This window comes from Colletotrichum scovillei (assembly GCF_011075155.1).
Source record: "Colletotrichum scovillei strain TJNH1 chromosome Unknown Contig00004, whole genome shotgun sequence".
In the NCBI taxonomy this organism is placed as follows: Eukaryota; Fungi; Ascomycota; class Sordariomycetes; order Glomerellales; family Glomerellaceae; genus Colletotrichum; species Colletotrichum scovillei.
This window is the reverse complement of record NW_023336262.1, coordinates 1,799,845-1,822,690: the sequence shown is the minus strand read 5'-3', so window position 1 is coordinate 1,822,690 and position 22,846 is coordinate 1,799,845. Positions and strand designations below refer to the sequence as shown.

Below are 22,846 nucleotides of genomic sequence, written 5' to 3'. Positions count from 1 at the left end.
AGTCGGGATGACATGGGAAGGGGGGCTTCGTGTAAAGCCTGCGGCTGAGACGTCTGTACCTGGCGCCGATCAAACCTAAAACCTCCCGCCCGGTGCGACGCGGAGACGGTGGGGCCGTGTTAGTGGCCTTGCCTTCTCTTCCCGCTTACTCCCTAACAGGAGCGCGCTGGTCACGGCCCCTGCCAACGTAATCCAGGCTCGCTGTGGGATGAACCGCCATGTATCACCATTCTTTCTCCGTGTTTGACGCTGTTCAGCGGGTGGACTCCAAGAGAAAACGGCATGAAGCCTTGGCCGTTACCATTGGTCACCTACAATACAGGTCTATGGCCAAAAGTCTGGTTACACCATCGAGCCCAACCAATGATCTGCTACCTTGGGATCATAGCGCACTGTTGTTTCCGCAAGCATGTCCCAGCTCCTTAAGGATACTCTCAAAGCCTTCAGCAATGTGTATGAATTCTCACCATTCAGCCCATTACTCAATGTTGGGTTGCAGTGATCTTGATAGTGGAAATGCTCGTTTAAGCAAATTTGAAGTTCGGTATTGTAGATCTTGAACCATGTGAACATCCAACGGCGCTGTGGTTTCCGGGTGGAAAGATCATACAGTTTCATTACGTGACCAAGTCAATCCACCTCGCAGTTTACTTAATATTTACCCAATACTCTCCCTTGCGGCCTGTTCGCTATACGCCTCACATGAAATACCTTACGGCACTGGGCTCACGTGTAGTAACCCTTGACCACACATCACGGTAGAAAGTACGGATAGAGCATGAAGCCTGAACTAGACTGAATTCATTCCATTCTTTAACCATCCGTGTGGATTCTAATACCATACATGCCTTAGGCCCTGTCGTCTCCAATTCAAAAACAAAACTAAGAAGCGGTCCCAACCAGCCTGACTGAGCCACCTTGTCGCATTAAACATACACTGCCCTCATTTCGAGTCACCAGTCTCTCACTAATACTTGGTATCCCAATCGAAATGCGGGTCGATAGGCCCCTAAGCCCCGCCCTCAGACTGGTTCCCAGGCGTGTTGGTGCTCGACACACCGTGGAAGGCATCGCCAAACGCAGAGTCCTCCATCTCCATGTTCATATCCAGACCATCGCCCATAGACCCGCCGTAGCCGGCCATGGCGTCACCGGCCGAGTCCAGGTCACCCAGCGAGCTGAAGCCGCCGGGCGTCTGGGTATCCGCTGGCGTTCCGGCAGCAGACGGGGGCTTGGCAACAGGCTTGGCAGCGTCGCCCTCAGTAGCAGTGGCCGTGGTAGCCGCGGCTCCGGCGGAGGGGTCGGGCGTTGCGCCTCCCTTAGGCACGACGACCCATTCACCGCTGCCGGTTCCTTGATCAGGCGCGGTGGCAGAGGCATCTTTGGAAGACTCTGTGTTGCCCATTGTGACATCCTCGCCCGTGGTAGCAGGAGCGCCGGTGGAAGTCTGCGCCTCGGTCTCCTCCTGAATAGTAGGAGGGACCGGTGCGGGCGACTGCACATTTGCGTTGGCTGGCGTACCTGCGTTTGAGTTCAACGCGGACATGTGTGTTTGCGGTGTAGGGAAATTGTTAAGAGGAGTCGAGTTGGCAGAGAACCCAGTGTGCATCTCGTCGAGTAGTCCTGCTGCCGTGCCTCCCATATCAATATCCGAATCGCCCACCATCACGCCACTGTGGTTAGAACCAGCCTGAGACGGCCGCCTTGATCCCGAGGCATTCGCATCGGCACCAGCCGCCGGGGCGGGAGGTGAGCTCGCCGGCGGCGGGACTGGTGAAGGCTCCTTAACAGGTTCAGGGGCGGGTTCCTGGAAACCGCCATCTTGTATGCGGTGCACATTGTGGAGGACCTCAATGTGCCGGCCCAGGTTGGCCTCAACCTGAGCCACAATCTCGTCCACTTTCTTGTTGTGCTTCTGTGACCACGGGCCGGAGTTATCATCCGCATCGGCAGAGTAACCCTCCAGACGCCAGGGCTCTGGCCCACGCTCCTGAACGGACTTTTTCACATCCTTCTCCGCATCAACGAATACCGAGCTCGCCTTGAGGCTTGCCAGGTTCTTTGCATGCTCAGCCTTCATCTTCTCCATCTCAGCCTTGGTGGCATCGAGGTGCTCCTGAACCCGTTTTCTGAACTCATCAGCCAGGCCAGGCTCTAGCCGTCCAATGTAAGGCTTCTGGGGCGGCTCAGTAAGTGCGTTTGCGCTCTGCGCTGAGAAGATGCCATCAGTCAAAGGTGCCAGCTCTCCCTTGAGGCCTAGTCCGAGATCAGGGGGCGCAATCTGACTGAGGCCGTAGGGCGAAGACACAATTTCCTCCATCCACTCGTGGTTTTGCTGGTACCGTGCAAAGGAAATGTCTCTAGGGGTGAGGTGGTCAAAGAGATCCTTCTCGAGTTCTTCGTCGTCATGCAGAGCCTCGGCGTGAGCCAAAGCTTGCTGTTGCTGCTGGGCTTGCGCCTGCGCCTGTGCTTGTTGACGGCCACGACGTCCCTGGGGACCCGCCGGGGGATAAGCCATCTGCTGTGGTACGCGCCGCGACTGCGCTGGCGGGTTGTACATCTGCGGCCGTCCGCCATTACGCGGGAACTGGATCGAGGGCCAACTCGCGCGATCCGAAAGCATGAAGTCCTTTCGTGCGATCTGACCACACTTCTGGAGGTGGTTGCGAGTCCCCATGATGTGCTGGGTCTCTTGTGACACGGGGATCAGGTTGACAGGGACGCGGTCGGAGGGGTCGGAAGGGCCGTAGTGAACGATCCAGAGACTGATGTCTGGCTGGGGCGCGTTCATTACTCCGGTCTGCGAGGGTACGAGGCGGAATCTGCGACGAGCGTGCATGGCAACCTGTTCGCCTGGAATGAATGCCGACTTGACGAAGTGGATTTCGAGAGACTGATGATAAAGTCAGATTATTCCTTCAATAATGCGACAGGATGCCTACCAATCCATTTCCAACGTCCTGTCTATGGTACTGCTCGGGTCCACAGATCATGCCGTCGCTAGCGAAGTTGGTTCCGAGCCTCTTGAGAGGTTGCCATGTAAGATAGACCTGGCCGTCGCGGGGTCGATCGAGGTAGGTCCAGAAGAAGGGAGCTTTGTCTTTCGCGACTTGGGGCGCCGCCATTAACCACTTCGTTACTTGGTTCAGGTCGACGCGTGCCTGGTCGGCATAGTGGTTGGCGGAGATGAGGTGAGCATGGCTCAGCTAGAAGATGGTTAGCGATGAGTTGATATCTTTTTTCGATACCAAATATAATGCTGGCTGCGGTGACCTACCAGCTCCTGATCGATACCGTCACTTGGGTCTTGCGCCATGGTGGATCGCGACGTGGGATTTACGATGCGATGGGGTTGGGGCGGATGCTGATGCACAGCTTTTGTCGCGCAGAACAAGCGATGATCTCCTCAGGCCGTGATTCTCTGATAGGAGGGCAGTCGACAAAGAGGTGAGAGGGATTGAGATGGCGCGACAATTGGGGAAGCTACGGTTGGTTGATGGATTGATTGACTTGCAGCTTGGTTCGCGGTCCCCAAATTTGTCGCGACGAGGCTGCGGCACCACGAGTGACCCTTGTAGACAGTTGGCCAATCATAGAGGTACCGGTTAGGGTCCGTGCATGTGGGTACGATTTCTCGGGTACCATGAATCCAGCCTCCGAACACACTGTGCAATCAGCTCCGTGTTCGCCGCCAGTTCCGATCTTCAGCCGGTTCTTCGCCGGTAAAGGAGAAGTCGAGTGTTCGTCAAATTCCTTTCGCATCGCTTGATAGTCCTAGAAGAAAAAACGTTATGTGGAAGGATGCGGAGTATAGTCAAGGTACAACACGTTGCCACACATGCTTAGGTACTTATGAGACTTGCATCATGACACACTGTGTGAATGTGTGTGTTTTAACTTTTTTCTAGATAGTCGTCCGCCTATGGTCATAGCTAAGACAAGCTTCTACTGAACAGCTTCACCTCATAAAATTCGACACGGCTCACGTTGGAAGGTTGCGGAATGAGAAATGGTGGAACTTTTTGTTTCAATTACGTGTAATCATTTCATTTCATTCTCCTGGCATCCTTATACCAGTTCTTATAGTGAGCCCTCTATTTAACCTATCCAGAAAACCATTAAGCGTTGTATGTAGAAGCAGAGACGTTACCTCCGCGGCCGGTCCAGTTGACGTGGTGGTACTGGCCAGCGGGGTACTTGTCGTTAGCTGACTCGGGCTTGACGAGGAAGGTGTGGGCACCTGCAGAAACAGTATGATTAGCAAAATGTCAAAGGACTTCGTGGTATCAAGAAGCTTACCGAAGTAGTCGCGCTGAGCCTGGAGGAGGTTGGCGGGGAGATCCTTGGTGCGGTAACCGTCGAACCAAGACAGAGCGGTGGAGAAGGCCGGGGTCGGGATACCGAGGAGGGCGGCCTTGGCGACGACGTCTCTCCAGCCGGGCTGAGCAGTGTGGATGGCCTTGTTGAAGAAGTCGTCGAAGAGAAGGTTCTCGAGGTCGGGGTTGCTGCGGAAAGCGTTGGTGATGTCCTTGAGGAAGACGGAGCGGATAATGCAGCCACCACGCCACATGAGGGCGATGGAGGGCTTGTTAAGCTTCCAGCCGTACTCCTTGGCGGCCTCGTTCATCAATTGGAAACCCTGAGCATAGGAGACGATCTTGGAGGCGTACAGAGCCTGCTCGAGGTCGTCGATGAACTGCTCCTTGTTGCCCTCGAACTTGTTGGTGCGGCCAACGTACTGAAGCTTGCTGGAAGCCTTAACACGCTCCTCCTTGATGGAGGACAGGCAACGGGCAAGGACAGCCTCGGCGATGAGGGTGACGGGCATACCGAGGTCAAGGGCGTTGATAGCGGTCCACTTGCCGGTACCCTTCTGACCAGCCTGGTCGAGGATCTTCTCGACGAGGGGAGTTCCATCGTCATCGTTGTAGTAGAGAATGTCACGGGTAATCTCGATCAGGAAAGAGTCCAAGACGCCCTTGTTCCACTTGGCGAAGACATCGCCAATCTCCTTGCAGGAGAGGCCGAGACCGCGCTTCAGGATATCGTAGGCCTGGATGTGGTGTTAGCTACCAGCATATAGCTACGAGGAGCTCGGGTGGGGCTGCATACCTCGCAGATAAGCTGCATGTCACCGTACTCAATACCGTTGTGGACCATCTTGACGTAGTGACCGGCACCCTCATCACCGACCCAGTCGCAGCAGGGCTCGTTATCGCTCTTAGCGGAGATGCTCTGGAAAAGGTCCTTGATGTGGGGCCAGGCCTCCTCGTTACCACCGGGCATCATGGAGGGACCGTAGCGGGCACCCTCCTCACCACCAGAGACACCGGAGCCGACGAAGCGGATGCCCTTGGAAGCGCAGTACTTGGTGCGGCGGTTGGAGTCGGGGAAGTGAGAGTTACCACCGTCAATGATGATGTCACCCTTCTCAAGGAGGGGGATGAGGGTGTCAATGTAGTCATCGACGGCCTTACCGGCCTGGACGAGAAGCATGACTCGCTTGGGGCTCTTAAGTTTTGAAACGAACTCCTCCAGAGAGTGAGCGCCCACGATGGACTTGCCCTTGGCCTCGTTGGCCAGGAATCGGTCGACCTTGGAGACGGTACGGTTGAAGGCGGCAACGGTGAAACCGTGGTCTAGAAAAGGATATTAGCCACCTGAATATGGGCATGGGATGTGAATGTCGGAATTACCGGCGGCGTTGAGGATAATGCTATGAGCGAGTTAGTGATTCAATTCTTACACATGGAAATCTGGTAGAACTTACTTTTGACCCATAACGGCCAGGCCGATGAGGCCCATATCAGCGCTGTGACGATGGTCAGCTTGAGTATTCACTAGCCGGACGTTGCTTATTCAGGTGTGAGGAGAAGGAGAGCGGAGCGGGACCTCGGAGCAGGCACAACGCCTGCCACAAGGTTGGCAAGACGAGCGCTGCATTACGAGCATGAGTATGTTATTGCGTCGAGAAAGGAGAGGGCGATGACTTGAGGCCAATGTTACATGTGCATTGGCACCTCCCGAGACCGCACCGGCACCGAAGCCATCACGACGGACGTCGACATGCGGGAAATTCGCAGCCGTGGTCATTGTCGTGAGGCATCGGAGGTCGGGAGCGGGGTGGTGGGGTAATTTTTCTTTTGGCTTGAGAGCGAAGAGGGGTTTAGAAGACAGAGCGAGGTATTACTTACACAGGTCCAGACATGATGAATGATGTGTCGGTGGTTTAGGTGGGGGGTGTTGTTTGATGGAGGAGAGGTTCAGACGCGCGAATCTTTGATGATATGCGGGAGCGTCGAGTTATTTATCTCTAGGGAATGTGTCAAGAAGGAGACGAGAAGCTGGAGCTTTCGTCAACCCGGACGAAGTTTGTAGGGGGAGGGTCGACGGAGGGGTAGGAGGGGAGGGGGGGTGGTTTGTCTTAGTGCAGGGGCCACCCATGACAAGCGCAGATGTGCACACTCCCACTCCTCCAAGTTCCCAATGGAAGTCGACAAGTACCTCCCGGTGCTTTCTCAGCTTGGCCTTCTACCTACTGCGGTACGGATACAACTTTTTCTCTCTTCCATCACTTCCCATTCATTCTTTGGGGGTGGGATATCTCTCAAAGACTGGGCAGAAAAGCGGGACTAGACGGCTTGTTCGACCATCGACAGGGCTGCTTTGCTGCTTTGACTTGGCTGGTCAGACTCAGTGGTCACAGTGGTCACCCCTCCTGGACTCTCCTGGACTAACTCGAGATGATTGGCTTTTTCCTGTTGGCGGGACGAGCTTACTCATGGACAAAGAGGTACATACGCAGTATGTAAGTACCTTACTCTGGGCTGCTTGTATCTTCCATGCTTTGGCAATCCAATCCCACTTTCACTTCCAGCACTTCCGTACGGATTACGGAGTATGTACACGCATACAGAAAAGAAGAGGGACACATACATCACCGCTCAGGACGTGGAGCTCCATTCAGAGGACCAGACCCTCCTCCAGCCAGCTCCAATTGGACGGCCTGTCAAGGAGGGGCAGTTATGACGATGTTCTCTTCTGTCACCTCGCCTTTCCCGCGTTTCTCTGCCATCCGCCATTCTTGTTGTTGAGCAAATAAGCCAGAAGAAGCCTTTTTTTCTCGTCTGGCTGTGTCTGGCAAAGCAGATTGACACCAAACACCACCTATGCCAACCGGGTAGACTTATGCTCTCAGAGAGCATGAAATGTACTCGACCTTCTCTCCACTGCGACTCCGTTGTACCACGGTTACCGCATTGTGCAAGAGAACCGGCCCGCGCGGCGGAGGGCGGCCCAGCAACGACCATTATGCCTGCTCCACGCCGGTGGTGTTTTAGTCAAGCAGCGCGCCAGCCTGACGAAGCCCGTCGTGCAAAAAGGCGCTTCTGGATCCGTCCTGTTGTGGTCCGATTCGGCGATAGGCACCCGTTCCCATTGGCCGCCGCGAGCATGTCTCATACTCTGCGTGTTCCAGGGGAGGGATTTGCGACTCCGGTATTCAAACTCGATGCGTCAGACCCTGACGTTTCGCAACCCACGGCCGCGGAGGAACACTCTGCGCTCGGTCTAACAGGCCGCGGGGGCTCTGCCTAATCACCAATGCTAATCTTGCGCGACGCACTGCAGCGTTGCGGCCTGTCTGCTGGCGGCATATAATATTATTGCCCTCCCAACGGAACTCCGGTACTCGCTCGCTCGTTCGCTTCGTATGCTCCTGGACCGTCTTGGGTGGTAGGGGGTGAGGGACCACAGGGAATTTGATTTGTCTGGTCCATCGTTGTCTTGCCCATGGCCATGCCCCAAACGTCCCTCGACTTTGAGTTGAGAGCCGCCCTGCACGTGCAGCAACTGTCTCTCGCTCCGGACTGCATTGGAGGAAATTCCGTTTCTTCAGCATACAAGAGACCCCCATGCTCCCGGGCCGTTCCAGCAAAGCTTCGAGAACGTCCAAACCCTGGAGAAGGCCTGCAGTGCAGAGAGATACTGGGACGTCGCGTTGTCGCTATTCATCCATGAGCGCGCGCTCGGCACTCCGCCTTCAATCGGAGAGAACGCCGTGAAAAACGCAGCCTTACCACCACCACTACCAACCACCAAGACGATTGCGATTATAATTAGGCATTGGATGGGAAAAAGGCAGCGGCCGATGCGCATGCGCCTCGCGCTTCCCATCCCTGGACAGCGGATAGCGGGCCCTGCTCGATATACGCGACAAATCACGATGCGCTTCCAATGGTGTGCAGAGGAAGTCGGCCCCAACCAAACCGAAGCTGGCCGTAATGAACCCCTCCAATTCCTCCAGTTGGACTGCTTGGCCGAAGCAGCCTCAATCTATTGGGTTCGTTGAGACCCACGCCCTCAGCAGAAGGGACAGAAAATATCGCACCTCCATCTCCCAAGGTACCTCAAGGTGTGGATGAAGGCAGTAAAGCCGCAGCGCGACCGCCGACGGTGAATCCGTCCCTCGCTGCTCACAAATCGAGAAATATGGCCCTCACAAAGGGAAAACGAGGGGCAACCTCAGTGGGGGTCACCGCCGCCTTCGGGCCTTGGATCGGTCGCACGACCCGGAGTCGTCGGTTGAGAACTCCGCTAATGCTCCGCTTAGAATCCACGCGCATTACTGATTGGCATGGCTCTGACCGAGGGAAAACGCAGCGTCGTGTCGGAGGGCGACGGAGGCCATGATGTCAGTCAGCAAACACCGATAGCTGCACTACTGATTATCCGTTATGTCCGTCTGAAGATGTCCGACGGATAAAATGCAGCTGATGCAGGAACAGCATGGTTAAATGGGATGGTGACAATCCCAGCCGAACGGAACGTGAGTCTGACCAGCACGGCCGGTGCCAAATAATCAAATGGCTCAAGACGGAACTGGGATTCCTGTTTTCCGGGTTTAGACTTCTCTGGGCGTTTAATCGGCGGCATGGGCTGCATTGTGAACCTCGGGATTCGAGAAGCAACGATTTAGGTGCGCGGGATGCAATGAGCGGCAGTTGGTGTACAGTGTCCACCCACCTGGAAGGTTGAAGAGCAGTGCCAAGCAATGGACACTTCCTTGTCCGAGCTTCTTCCACGCACAAGCCACAGACGGCACGTGATAGATCAGAACTAGCCACCAGCCACATTGGCCACACACCACCGCCGAGGCTGAGACGACATCGTCACAATTTCCCCGAATACATCACCAGCAAACCCATCTCTGCATTTGCGACAGCCCCGACAACAGCACGCCCACAGTCGGCTATAGCAAAGAGCAAAGGAGATTTGACTTCTTTGAGCAGGAACATCCCAGGCTCAGAGGTACGTTACCACAAAAAAGCTCAAGCAAAGCCACACGCGCCTTGCTTGCACAAAAAAAACCGTATCATACCCGCAGTTCATTCATCATGGCCTACCCGCCCCCTCCAGGTATCTCGAGCGGCCCCCCTACCGGCAATCCACCTTCTCATCCCTCCCTGCCCGCGAGGCCCCCTCCGAGCAAGTCATCCGGAGGCTTCAAGCCCGCCTTCAAACCCGCCTACGGAGCTGCAGCCTCATCCGCGCCTACCTCCTACTCGAGCGCACCGACCTATGCCAGCGCGCCCGCCGCCCATTATGGCTCCTCCTACGCATCGTACTCGCAACAACCGTCGCCCTCGCCCTCGGTAGGCGGCGCCGGTCGCTATGGAGCATCAATGCCCGCATACGATTCATACACACAACCCGGCGCCGGCTCTCGTTACGGCCAGGCCTCGAGCTACAATGCGCCGCCTTCGACATATGGCGCAGCACCGCAGATTCGCAACCCGTTCCCGATTCCCGGCACCGGCGCCCCTGCCGCCGGCGCATCCGCCGCCTCGGCCTCCGACTACGATCCGGACATGGCGATGCAGATAGCACAGTGGCAGAGCGCATACAGCTCGAACGGCACGAAGGACGCCAGCGGTAAAGATCCGGTCGTCCCCAGCGGTCGTGGGGGCTTCCCTGGAACAGGAAGCAACGTCGCGACCCCTCCCATCATCGACCCCGCAGCCGCGGCCGCAGCGGCAGCAGCAGCGAACCAACCCCCCGAGCGCAAGAAGACCGTCGTCCGCGAGGGTGGCGGCAAGAAGTGGACCGACGACACCCTCGCCGAATGGGACCCGAGCCACCTGCGCCTCTTTGTCGGCAATCTCGCAGGCGAAGTCACAGACGAGTCCCTCCTCAAGGCCTTTTCGCGATGGCAGTCGGTGCAGAAGGCGCGCGTGATCCGCGACAAGCGCACCGCCAAGTCCAAGGGGTACGGCTTCGTGTCCTTCAGCGACGCCGACGACTTTTTCCAGGCCGCCAAGGAGATGAATGGCAAGTACATCCAGAGCCACCCCGTTACTGTGCGCAAGGCAAACACGGAGATCAAGATCACCAACGTCAAGGGCAAGGACCACCGCAACAACCGCAATAACAAGAACAAGAAGCACTCTGGCAACGGTGGTGGCGGCAATGGTGGCGGAGGAAATAAGAATGCAGATGGTACTGGGTATGAACCCCACCTCGGCCCTGTGCATAGTCACGGTGTCACCAAGCCTGGACAGAAGACCAAGAACGGTCTCAAGTTGCTTGGATGATTTCTTCTTGGTTTCAGAAATAGTTCATTCGGCTAGACTGGCGTTCTGGAGTTGGAGGTCACCCATACCCATCATAATCAAAGAATTACATAAAATAGAAGTACTTTCTCGGTCAGACTTTGAAGTGAATGTACCAATTGTGTCATGTGATGAACTGCACCTCCTGACGGGACCCTCTCTGATGTACCCTGTTATGCTACTGATTGCTACATATTTTGACGCGGTGAAGAAGGTGGGAAGTCACACAATACCATCATAAATTCCCCAAGGACCCCTTATCTCGATCCATCCTCCTTTTACGCGGGTGACAGTGTAACAGGTGGTAGCACAGCAGAGGTACTCGAGATGGAAATGACCATCATCCAAGCTCGAATTCATCCCTCCCACACTCCATCTAACCCCGGTAAGCCACTAAAAAAAAACCAGAACGGATATCATCGCTGGAACCCGGTGACACGATCCAGATTGAAAGCTGCACTGATGAGGGCCAGGTGACTGAAAGCCTGGGGCGTGTTACCGAGCTGCTCGCCGCTGCGGGCAATCTCCTCGGAGAACATGGAGAGGTGGTTGGAGAAGCTGAGCATGTTCTCAAAGAGGTTGACGGCGCGGACGAGGTACTTTGGCTCGTAGACGGAGGCGCGCGTCATGGCTTCGACGAGCCAAAAGGTGCACATGCTGAAGGCGCCTTCTCTTCCGCCGACGCCTGGGGAATGAGCGATATAGGTCAGGAATCACATCGCACGAGAGGTGGGGAAATCTTGAGGGGGCGTACCATCGTCTGATAGCTCGGTATCGTAGCGGGAGACGAGACCTGTGCTGGTGAGGCCGCCCTTTTCGGGGGGCATGAGGATGCGGTCCATTGTGTTTAGGAAGCGCGGGTCGTTGGGGGCGATGAAGAAGACGAGCGGGGCGATGAGGATGGAGGAGTCGAGCATGGTGTTGTTCTCGTAGCTTTGGACGAAGCACTTCATCTCCTTGTTGTAGCCTGTTGTACCGTCGGCGCGGTGGTTGTCAGTTTGTCGACTCTACTCTCAGTCGGCTCTTCCGCGCGATGTTTGGCATGTGTGTATGTGTATACGCTAAGGAGTAATGGAGGGACAGAGAGCTGTGAAATGTTGGGTAGATTAGCGCCAAAGGATGAGGGAAACGTACCCTTTTCCATGATCTCCTCCATTAGGTTATCGCGGGCCTCGAGCCATTTGCTGCGGTTGGGACAGGGGAAGTTGCGTTTGTCTGCGAGCCGGAGGCCGCGGTCGAAGGCGACCCAGAGCATGACTTTTGAGTAGGTGAAGTTTTGCTTCTTGTTGCGGACCTCCCAGATGGACATGTCGGGTTCTACTCAACATCAATACTTCATGCCCTTAATCAGTAGGAAAGAATTTGACAACTTACGATCCGTCAAAGTGAGGACAAAGTCTATGCAAAAGGTCAGTTCCAGTGTCCAGCAGAAAGAAAAACATCATCCACGTCCAAGGAGACAACACATACCCAGCATCTCTCTCACAGAACACCACTGATCCCAGCTGATGGGCTTCCCGTACTTGTTATACAGATAAATACCGTCCATGAGCTCGCCGTAGATGTCAAACTGCTGATGGAACGCCGCGCCGTTGCCGATCCGCACGGGCTTGCTGCCGCGGTAGCCCTCAAGGTGGTCGAGCTCCATCTCGGGGATCTCGGTCTCGCCGCGGATGGTGAACATGATGGGCAGCTCGCCGCTGGGCCCCCGCGACTTGACGAAGCGCTCGCTGATGAAGTCCATGTAGGCGTCTGCCTCGGCGGAGAAGCCGAGGCGGAGGAGGATGTAGATTGTGAAGCTCGAGTCGCGGACCCAGCAGAAGCGGTAGTCCCAGTTTCTGTCGCGAATCAGTGAGCTTCTCTAATGGAGCTGAAGAGGAAGAAGGAGAAGAAGAGGCAAGAAACAAGCATCATGGGATCATGTGAAATGCCTTACCGAACACCACCTATATCCTCGGGGATAGAAAACGTCGGCGCGGCCACGATGGCGCCGGTGGGCTCGTACGTCAGCATCTTGAGCAGCATCAGGCTCCGGTTGACGACCTCGCGCCACCGGCCCTTGTACTTGCTCTTGGAGATCCAGTTGTACCAAAACGACTGCGTGTCGTGCTGCTGGCCGTCGAGCACCGCCGTCGTGACGTTCTCCGTGACGTGGTCCGGCTTGTCGTTCCGGAGGACGAACGAGACGGCCTGGCCCTCTGTGATTTCCAGGTGCGCGACGACGCCCTCGCCCAGCATACCGTCGCGCTTTTCCTTTCTGAAGGTGATGGAGGGTGCCGCTGCCGGCGGAGCTGCTGCGTCCGCCTCAGACTCGGGGACGACGTCGTCTATGGTGACGTCGAGCTGCATCTTGTAGTGCTCGCTGTGGAAGGTGACTGCTTTGCTTGGGCTGTCTGCCGTGTGAGTCGGCTCGATGATTGTGGTGACGTGGGACTCGCTGGCGTATTGGAAGGCCGGGAAGATTTCAATATCTGGGAATGCAGCTTAGCATTAACTGAACCTTTGTGAGTATCGAACAGTGGCTACTCACCGAGCTGGAGACGGCCGCGGATACACTCGACTCGACGAACGAGCCATTTCTTCAGCTCCTCCTGGATCTTGGTCGTCTCACGGAACGCGCCTTGGCGAGTGCTCTTCGATATGACGGTGGCAGTCTTGGGGCGAGGGAAAAAGTCCACAACGTCGACAACGCCGTCATCGTGGATGTATCTGGTTTGCAAGATATTGGAGGATGGGAGGTATTGTTGCCTTTTTGAAAATTGGTCAGGGGCATCACGACGGAGAAAAGTAGTTGGGTTTGCTCACTTGGTTGTGCACAGCTTGGACGGAGGAGGACAGATGCTGAAGAAGCCTCCCTTTTCCTGGTCTAGTAATCGGCAGAAGATACTGGGCGAATCAAAGTCCGGCCTGGGAATGGTGCGTCAGATGTCAAGTTACGTGGACGAGATATAAGTGGCAGAGTCTCATCGACTGGGGAGTTCAAGCTCATGAGGGCCGGATGATAGGCCCTTCAACCGAATTGATCTCAAGATTTTTTGATGTCCAGATCTTGATTCGTTCGGGCAATCCTCGTGTAGCATATTATATCCCTGTCCATCTCATCGGCTGCTATGGGAAGAGATTAAGAGACAATTGGGGGAGGGGAATTCATCACTCGGCCGAGTGTAACGTCGGGCCGGGGAGGACGTGTAAGTAGCATAAAGACAAAATGAGAAAGAAAGGCGATCTCATACCAGCACATAAAGTCAACTGAACCGTTCGTCCCCACGAGCGCGCATGTATGCATGTTGCCAATCATGCCATAGTCCTCGATCGGCAGGTACCCGGCGCGGCTGCCGGCGACATGTCTCGTCGAGCACTGTTGAGCCATGACGTCGTTTCCCGGATCGTCGGAGAAGCTTGTTGGAGATATTAAGTATCGTCAAATAGTATATGTGCTTATATGAGACCTCTCTCAGTGAGATGGTTATGATAGAGATGAGAAAACAGCAGGGGATATCCAGCCTGTCGTTACCGCTGAACAGCTGTCAAACCAACTGAACGTAAGCTATGAAGTCAAGATTGAGGTCTAAGCAATGGGGAGGTTAAACCGCGGCGATTACACATAGAGAACGGGTAGAGCGGAAGCCACGATCTGCGGCTACCCGACTGTGGCTGCGGGGGAGAAACCAACAAAACACATGTCAGCGGACGCTTTTGTCATGGTGTCGTCTCTGGATGATAAACGCCGACTAACACCTAGCGCTCAGGTTCTCTCGACCCGCAGCCGACGTGCTGCAGTATAAACAGGAACAGATGCGCCGCTCGCTCCCGCTGCGACACTGCCTACCACCAAATTCAAAATGAGCACTAGCTATAGACGCTCTCAGATGAAAGGCTGTATTTCGGATGAAAAGCTGTATTGTTCTTCCCGAGGCAGACAACTTCTGAGAGAGGGGGGCGCGTGACTTGGGCCCAAAGTACGTGATGTCAAGCACCCGAAAGTCTGATGACGCTGCTCAATATCGCATCGAGCCGCTAGTGAGAATCCACTTTGGGAGCTCAGCTCAGCTCATATGGATACCTACTGAAGTTGAGCTGCCAGATCGGCAAAACCCCAGGCCCAGGCCCCAGGCACAACACGCGCGAAAGCTACCCTGTTGGAGCTTAGACGATGTGACGAAAATCAAATAGAACCCAATACTATGTAGAAACTCTCATGGAGAAGGAATACGGGCTATGGTGGAGATTTTCTGAAGCTATTCTGCCCAAGAACCCACCGCTCACCTGAACTGAGAGATCGATCGCAAGGGCCTTGAACATCGTATGCGGGGGACGATCTACGGAGCACGATATTGAATGACGGTGGCTGACATCATGGGAAAAAGGGTCTGGACCTATTTCTCTCCCTTGGATTGTCTAGCTTGTTCACTCAGGAGCTCACATCCAGCATCCTACACGAGAGGTGAGACACCCACGCGCTGGGGAACGGGAAAAGGGAAAGAAAAATAAAAAAATCAACGGCGTACGGGCAGCGGCGGGTAAGTACGCGTAGGTAAATCAGGAAGGCTGAACAAGGCGGGTAAGGTGTCTCACTCAACCGCCTTGGGGTTTTTGTAGGTATTTCTTTTCAATACTTTGGGCGCCGGGTTGATTTCTCGCGCGCAAAACAGCACGTCGGGGCTGGTTGGCTGGGTAAGACAAGACATTTCAACGGCCTCGAAAGCTAAGGGGCCAAGGAAGCTTCGCGGTTTGTGGGACCTGTGGTAGCTTGTGACGCCGTCTTTTTTCTTTTTTCTCCGCGTCTGCGGGGAGAGAGAGGGAGGATAGAAAAAAAAGAGAGAGAGACTTGTGTGGGAGGTTGGCGTGGTGGTTTACCGACATTGTTGCATCTGTCAGTCGATAGTTCCGATTTTAGAGCACCCATCGGACTCGGATTCTCTCATGCCCGCCGTCTGTGAGGTTCGATGCCTCTTCTGGGATGGATTCAACCGTGCGGATAGCAGGTCCATGCGTCAAGAGGATAGGGCGACGGGAGAGCTGGGGAAAACAACGGCCTCCCTGTGAACGGATGCGGACCGAGGCAGCAAGCATGTTTTTTTTGCCGTATCCATTGTATCTGCAAGTCAAAGGTCTCATGAAGGAACGGGGTCTGGAAATGAAAACAATGCGACTGTTGTTTAGGATGGAGGTTGATCACTTAATCAGCAACCTCGAGACCGGGAGGGATTGGGTGGCTAACAAAATGATTCAAACAACTTGGATGCTGGGCGGGCTTTGTTTCTTTTACTCGGCAGAGGGTCGCGGCGCAAGCCCGAGGATCCGGGTCCGGAACATGGTGAAATCTGGCTGGATGGGAGAGGGAGTTGCGACTTCAATAGGGTTGAGAAAGTCACGGGCTGGTGTCTGAGACTGAGTTCAGTGTGAGACTCTCTCACTCAAGGTGGGTTGGATCGCTCTGGGCAGTTGGTCACCCGAGCACCTTCATCGCAGAGTTGGAATAGTCCCGACCGCTAGACTCCTGTAGCTAGGTAGGTAGGTAGTTAGACTGTAATAGCTCTACCGATGACCGTGATACCTAAGCACATGGCTAGCAACATAACCGAGAGACTTGTGCTACTGCCCACGATGAATGACCTCCCTGCAGCTTGACTACGGAACCGCGGTGAGGGGCGGAGGAGAGGAGAGGAGGGACTGAGGGGAGAGGGGGTTGCGGTAAGGTTGCGTCGAACAGGGCCCCCAACAAGTGGATGCGAGATCCTGTGACTCTGGATGTGAGAGACGGCTGGGCCAAGCTTAAATGGGAGGTTGCATTTTCGGAGGTGTTGGGTTTGTGTGTGTCGGATAGCATTTTAGTAGGACGAACGGGTCCATTTACCGCCCGTGAAACTTGAAGCATCACATCTTCGGACGACCCTCAGTTACTGGCGATCTGGGCCACTTTTGCGTAATGCTATTGCTTCTCGGTCTGTGACCTCACCTGTTACCAGTAGTCACTTACCACTGTGTAGGTGAGGTTGATGGGGGGATCAGTACGGATAAAGGGGCTACCACATTGCAGCTAACTTCGCGTACCTCGAGGTAATCTCAGATACTTTAGTAGAAGGACACACTAGTGACGGGCCGCTGGAAAGCATAAAAAAGACAAAGAAACGTTGTCCAGCTGAAGATGGGGACTACGAACGAAGAAGCATGATGACTCAAAAAACACGCGTATTGTTACTACCTCATTCGTCCCGGGTGGTGACCGTGGTGAGTCGTGAGAGGGAAATCTCTCATAGTAGCCGGTGCTATTGCAGGCAGACCCAATTCTTCCTTTCGTTCAGTTCTTCCAGGCCCATTGATCCTCATCCAGCCCGTGGTGGGATGCACTATTTGTTGACAGTTGTTCTCGCCAGGCCGCTCTGCATACGTAGTATGGATTACCACCCAGAATTCGCCTCTCCTTCTCCTCGCGTGCCTTGGTGAGTGTCCTTCTGAGCTGGCATGTCACAGGGAGCATAAGGAAAGGTCATCCCTGATGACGACCCTGACCGCCCATGAGAGAAAGCCTGGAAGCGAAGTCCAGTTGTGCCAGTGCTGCAGCAGAAGCCCACGAGACGTCTCCACCGTGAGGCGTGCCAAGACCATCTCCACATTTCATCTTGGGAGCAGGAAGCAGAGACATTTTGCAGAGATTGAAGCACCTGTCCTCAGGAGAAGTTCAGACTGTACGAATACTAAGGTACATAGAGTGATTGAGAAGTTGAGTGGAAGGCGGGTGCGGTAGCGGTAATTGGCGGTAAGCATAAGCCACCGAGATCATGGGCAGGGGGCTGCAGGGCCAGACGGGCAGTGGGCAGCGGTACGTACCTGCAGCAACTTCCAGAGGTACCTACCTAAGGTACCTAAGCAGCTAAGGTAAGGTAGGTACCTGGGTGGTTTGGGCCTGTCCCACCTCACCGCAGTCCCCGGTCCCCTTTTTCCCCTCCCAGCCCGCCTGCCCCGTCCCTCTCCTTCTCCCTAGTAGTGGACCATTTTCAGAGACTCAGCGTGTCTGGTATCCACCTCGTCCGCGTGTGGGCGCCCGCGCGACACCTGTGACTGGAGAAATGATCCGCACCGCACCGCCGTGGCCGTGAACCAGGATTAGGACCTTTCTCTCACGCGCAGTCTGTCCTCTCGCCAGCCTAACTCCAAATGTGCTTCCAAATGCACCAAACATTGCACCAAAGCACCACAAGCCCAGACCCCGACAGCAAATCAACTGCGCCCAGTTCCCTCTTCCCGACCCCATTGACCTAGGCCGATCTACCTTGCCTTTTTACTGCAAAGGTATTGCGGCGCCCAGAGAAAACGACGGCCGGTAAACTGGATCTGACCCGGTAATACACACCGTACGCATACGCCCAGCCTACCAGCCCCGGCAGCTTAGGTTGTGCTTGTGAATCCCGCTGTGGATTCCCAGATTAAATCATGCCCCAATCCTCCTCCTCGCCCTCCGACTCGACTTCCTCTTCACTTGTGCATGTCCTGCTGCCTCCAGACCCTAGCCAATCTCAATCTCATTCTCAACTTCAATCTCAATCTGCCTCTGTTTCCGTCTCAGCAGCTGCCAGTGCCGTGTCATCTTCCCCCGACCCCATTGACCACGACGACGCCCTCCCCTCCTCATCCTCCTCCTCACACGACCACCACCACACTACTGATACCACCAACCGTCGCCTCCTGAGCCCGTCACCTCTGCTCCTCCCACCACCTACCGCACCCTCGCCTGGACACGCGACCACCACGGATAACACACCCACGAACCCGGATGGTCCACGGCCACGAGACGTCGTTTCCGCTCATACTGCCCACGCATCGTTGCGCCAGGGCCCTTCTTCTTCCTCCCTCAACACCGCCGCTCGAGAGCGCTCTCCTCCCGTCGCCGCCGACGACGACGAGATCGAAATGGAGCCATTGAAAGGAACCGGTCACCGCCGGCGCCGCAGCTCGCTCATGCAAAGTGCCGGCGCTAGTAACCACCAAAGAGTCCCGTCAAGGAATCAGGGAAACATGCTGGAAGAGCCAAAGATATCGGAGGAGGATCTCGGAGCAACACCATCGGCATCCAAGAACATCGACGACGACAGCTTTTCCGACGAGGATCTCCATGATGACGAGGAGACGGGTTTGACCAAGAAAGATAAGAGGAGGAAGAAGCAAAAGAAGAGGAACAACACCCGGTTAGATCAGCGCTTCGTCCGCGGCGAAATCTCGGCCGAGGAGAAGAAGGAAGCAGATCAAAACGTCTTTAGGAAATCCGCCGTCAACGTCGCCCTGATCTTGCTGTGGTACTTCTTTTCTCTCAGCATCTCACTGGTAAGCCCATTTGCCCATACGCTGCTCTTCGTCGTTACGGCCCGCAGGATCACAAGCTGACACAGAGGCCCACAGTATAACAAGTGGATGTTTGACGAGAACCGCCTCAACTTTGCTTTCCCTCTTTTCACGACGGCCTGCCATATGTTGGTACAATTCGGACTCGCATCATCAGTGCTATTCTTAATACCCTCCCTGCGCCCGTCCAATGGAGTGCGCAATTCGGATCTGGGCCGCTCGAGGCACGAATCCGAGCCCGACCGACCTCTCATGACCAAGATGTTCTATCTGACACGCATTGGGCCGTGTGGTGCCGCAACGGGTCTCGATATTGGACTCGGAAACACCTCGCTCAAGTTTATCACCCTCACATTCTACAGTAAGTGACATGCGCCGACCGACGCTCACCACAAACAACTGACTCCTCTCCAGCCATGTGTAAATCGTCTTCCCTAGCGTTCGTTTTGATCTTCGCCTTCTTGTTCAGACTCGAGAAGCCCACATGGCGCCTCGTGGCTATCATTGCGACAATGACTGCGGGTGTCGTTCTGATGGTGTCGGGAGAAGTCGAGTTCAAGGTCAGCGGGTTCATTCTCGTCATCTCTGCGGCCTTCTTCTCTGGTTTCAGATGGGGCCTGACGCAGATCCTGCTCCTGCGCAACCCGGCAACGTCAAACCCCTTCTCCAGCATCTTCTTCCTGGCACCCGTTATGTTCCTGACGTTGATCGTTATCGCCATCCCCGTCGAGGGTTTCCCCGCCCTCATCGAGGGCCTGAAAGTCCTCGTCGCCGAATGGGGCGCCATCACGACGCCGCTGTTCCTGCTCTTCCCCGGATGTATCGCCTTCCTCATGACAGCTTCGGAATTCGCTCTGCTGCAGCGTACCTCCGTCGTGACGCTCTCCATCGCCGGTATCTTCAAGGAGGTCGTGACAATTTCCGCCGCCGCCATCGTCTTCAACGACCGCCTCACGCCCGTCAACTTTGTCGGTCTCGTCACCACCATGGGCGCCATCGTCGCGTACAACTACATCAAGATCACTCAGATGCGCGAGGACGCCCAGAAGGAGGTTCAGCGCGGCCACATGGAGGTTGCGCACGCCTCGGGCACCTCCTCGAGCGGAAGCGACAACGACGACGGCAGCGGAGAGGAGGCGGGCCTGCTGAGGAACAGCACCGATTACGAGGACAACCTCGTCACTGCCGACGGCGATATTCTGCCAAACCCGGGACACACCGCGCACGAGTCGAGGACGGCCCAGGCCCACCGCGACAACTAGACAGTCGTGTCTTTTTTTCTTTCTTTTCGTTTTTTATATATCCAGGTGAAAGAGAAGGGCAGAAAGAGAAAGAGCCACAAACTGTATATTTTTTTGGGAAGAGGCATACAGCATATCTCGCCGATTTTTGGCAAGACATAGGGCAGGCACAGGAGTTACTTTCAAAGCGAAACATTTCCGGGAAAGGGGACACCTAACCCAGGATGAAATTGGTAAAAAACATGGTACATACTTGTTGGGTTTTGTTTCATCCCCCGTGAGGATATAAGGAGGGAGAGAGAACTCCCCCCTGAAGGGAAGAAGAGGTGGATATACCAATTGGCGAGAGATGATCCAAGGGCTATCATGATAGTAGTGTAATGCCCCTATCGAGGGGTTAGACACGGAGAGAAATCAGAAGCATATCAACCATAACTCTGACATCTTGACATTTTGACCTCTTGGGTATACTGGGTGTATACATGACCCGGCCAAACTCGCGTGATATCACATAGATGAAGGGTGCACGCCTCGATAGAAACTCATACTTCAACATAGGAAAATGACCCTTGAGGTGAAGTAGAAACAGTAATTGGCCTAGAGATAAGGGCCTCTATACAATGCTTTGCCCAAAAAAAATAAAGCAGGCCTCATTCCTCAGCCTGCCTACCCTCGGCTGGAGAAGTCTGTGTGAAGATGATAAATGCTGCCCTCATCTGAGTTCCCGTTCCCTCCTAGGTGAAGAAGGAGGAGGAGCACACTCCTTCCCGTATTCATGAAAGCCCATGACGTCCCATGTTCATGTATGTCGATCCATGCTTGCCATTCCCGCCTCCAAAGCGACGAATAAACTTTTTGGTTTGGTTCAGGGGAGGAGGAATTGTCTCACTCGCTCAAGTGCCAGACCCGAAAAAAATAAGTAATGATACCTTCCCCTCCCCTTATTAAGGAAAAAAAACGCCGCGCTATGCCGTGAAATCACCATCCTCATCGTCATTGTTCTTCTTCTTCTTCTGCTTCTGCTTCGTCTTCGTGTTGGACCTGGTGCTGGTTCTGGTCTTGGCCTTGGCCGTAGTAGTCGTATTGTTCTTGGTGACTCTGCCACCGCTGGTCTTGTTGCCCCTGCCTCTACCCGCCATCGAGCCGCCTCGGCCCCGGCCCCCTCTCGGGCGGACCGCGCAACTCTCGCGGCCCTCGGTCTTACTCGTGCTGACGCTGGCAACGCTGGCAACGCTCGCCTGGCTGGCAGTGCTGCCGGTGCGATTCCGTCTCCGCATGTTTGCCCCCTATGACAAGTCCATGCTGTCGCGGTCGTCGCCCAGCCTGTCGCCCACAGAGCTCAGCCCCGAGCTCGGCGGTCTTGACTCCTCCTTGATCCGTGGCGAGGTTGCCGACGGTGCGCTGCCAGGTGGCGGGCCCTGCATCTTGGACCGCCAGGTGTGGATGCTCGGGAGGTCGCCGCCCTCGACCTGGACCTCGCCCACGTCGTTGCCCTTGCCGATGATCGTGCCGTGGTACTTGGAGTCTTCGCCCGTCTTGCTGTGCTTCTTCTTCAGAACTGTCTCATTGTGTTAGCCTTTGTCGCAATTCTCTCTCTTTCCTCTCCGTTCCGTAGATTGGAAGGGGGCGGAGGTAACGAACCGTTCAAGTAGTCGCCCAACTCCAGCTCACCGTCACCAACCGCCGCCTCGCGAATGGCCTTGTTCCGCGGTCCAGAGAACCATTTGATGAACTCGTCCACGCCTCTCGTATCCTCAACGATCTTCTCTCTCTCACGTCCCCTCTCAGCAACCGCCGTCGGCGTCGCCATTGTCAAGTCTCCCTCGCCGTCCGGCACAGCTGCTGCAGCAGCCGCCGCCGCCGTCGCGAGCTCTGCGCCAGCCTCGCTCCTTCCTTCCTCGTCCAGCGAGTCTAGAATCTCGCCCAATATCGCGCCTCGCCCCTCAGCGAGCACGTCGTCCGGGGGCACGGCACCCAGCTCCTGCAGCGCCATGCGTACGTCCACCATGCCCGGGCCAGCGTCACCTTGCGGGTCGTTGTCGCCCGCGTGCCGCGCTGTCGCCTGGCAGAGGGCGAACATGTAGCGCGCCGCGAGCTCCGTGACGGCGTCGAGAACCACGGGCCGAGCGGCGTGGTATCCTGTCGCGCGCAGGATCTGGAGGACCGCGGGGCGGAGGAGGGCGTGGAAGAGGACAGGTGGGGGTGTCATTTTCTTTTTCCGTTTGTCTTTTCGTGTATTTGGTTGGGTGTTTTCCGTGGAATTAAGGTGTTTGGTCCGCCCTCGGGAGTATCGTAGAGCTCAAAGATTTTGTCGGGGCCAAGAATCAAGGGTAGTAAGCGGCTCGAGAGGAAATCGCGGGTTTGCTGTGACTGGGCTCGTTCGTGGGTTTTGCGATTTCGTCTGTCACCTTCGGTTCTGAGGTAGGTTCAGGAAGCTTCGCATGATGTTGTGACGCGTAATTCACGGGTCGCAAGTCGTCGCTGAATGGATATATAGGGTAGAGGAAAGCCGTCGGTCACATCAATCCCCATGTGCAAGTCGTTCTTTAGTTGAAGGGCGAGTGAAGAAGGTGCAAGTTCGCGAAATTTCAGCCTTGGTGAAATGGAAGGAGCTCGGACCAGCAGTGAACAGAACCTAAAGGTATCGGAAGGAGG

General features: G+C 55.4%; 6 protein-coding genes across 6 annotated transcripts; 2 read left to right on the top strand and 4 right to left on the bottom strand.

Annotated features, from left to right (window-relative positions):
• Positions 1-825: 825 nt before the first annotated feature.
• On the bottom strand, positions 826-3,526 carry HER10_EVM0010724 (uncharacterized protein). Its single transcript, XM_035480175.1, has 3 exons — positions 3,278-3,526; positions 2,943-3,206; positions 826-2,893 (listed from the first exon to the last, which is right to left on the bottom strand). Exons 1-3 carry the CDS (start codon positions 3,314-3,316, stop codon positions 1,010-1,012), a joined length of 2,187 nt encoding a protein of 728 aa, XP_035335317.1. The 5' UTR covers positions 3,317-3,526; the 3' UTR covers positions 826-1,009.
• Positions 3,527-4,010: 484 nt separating this feature from the next.
• Positions 4,011-6,382, bottom strand: HER10_EVM0006075 (6-phosphogluconate dehydrogenase). Its single transcript, XM_035475672.1, has 6 exons — positions 6,195-6,382; positions 5,771-5,812; positions 5,697-5,716; positions 5,113-5,639; positions 4,300-5,053; positions 4,011-4,240 (listed from the first exon to the last, which is right to left on the bottom strand). The coding sequence occupies exons 1-6, from the start codon at positions 6,206-6,208 to the stop codon at positions 4,119-4,121; spliced, it is 1,479 nt and encodes a 492-aa protein (XP_035334995.1). The 5' UTR covers positions 6,209-6,382; the 3' UTR covers positions 4,011-4,118.
• A 1,354-nt stretch (positions 6,383-7,736) lies between these two features.
• HER10_EVM0009913 (RNP domain-containing protein) lies at positions 7,737-10,662 on the top strand. Its single transcript, XM_035479384.1, has one exon. The coding sequence runs from the start codon at positions 9,684-9,686 to the stop codon at positions 10,590-10,592; it is 909 nt and encodes a 302-aa protein (XP_035335270.1). The 5' UTR covers positions 7,737-9,683; the 3' UTR covers positions 10,593-10,662.
• Positions 10,663-10,699: 37 nt separating this feature from the next.
• On the bottom strand, positions 10,700-14,259 carry HER10_EVM0001492 (glycosyl hydrolase family 15). The gene is made up of 9 exons (XM_035471237.1): positions 13,844-14,259; positions 13,416-13,517; positions 13,141-13,358; positions 12,547-13,081; positions 12,081-12,448; positions 11,985-12,008; positions 11,745-11,927; positions 11,365-11,577; positions 10,700-11,295 (listed from the first exon to the last, which is right to left on the bottom strand). The coding sequence occupies exons 1-9, from the start codon at positions 13,978-13,980 to the stop codon at positions 11,027-11,029; spliced, it is 2,049 nt and encodes a 682-aa protein (XP_035334647.1). The 5' UTR covers positions 13,981-14,259; the 3' UTR covers positions 10,700-11,026.
• A 3,487-nt stretch (positions 14,260-17,746) lies between these two features.
• HER10_EVM0006001 (triose-phosphate transporter) lies at positions 17,747-20,552 on the top strand. The gene is made up of 3 exons (XM_035475599.1): positions 17,747-18,932; positions 19,008-19,311; positions 19,365-20,552. The coding sequence occupies exons 1-3, from the start codon at positions 18,045-18,047 to the stop codon at positions 20,210-20,212; spliced, it is 2,040 nt and encodes a 679-aa protein (XP_035334989.1). The 5' UTR covers positions 17,747-18,044; the 3' UTR covers positions 20,213-20,552.
• Positions 20,553-21,225: 673 nt separating this feature from the next.
• Positions 21,226-22,789, bottom strand: HER10_EVM0010084 (bromodomain associated domain-containing protein). Its single transcript, XM_035479554.1, has 2 exons — positions 21,833-22,789; positions 21,226-21,749 (listed from the first exon to the last, which is right to left on the bottom strand). Exons 1-2 carry the CDS (start codon positions 22,398-22,400, stop codon positions 21,478-21,480), a joined length of 840 nt encoding a protein of 279 aa, XP_035335279.1. The 5' UTR covers positions 22,401-22,789; the 3' UTR covers positions 21,226-21,477.
• Between the last annotated feature and the right edge of the window lie 57 nt (positions 22,790-22,846).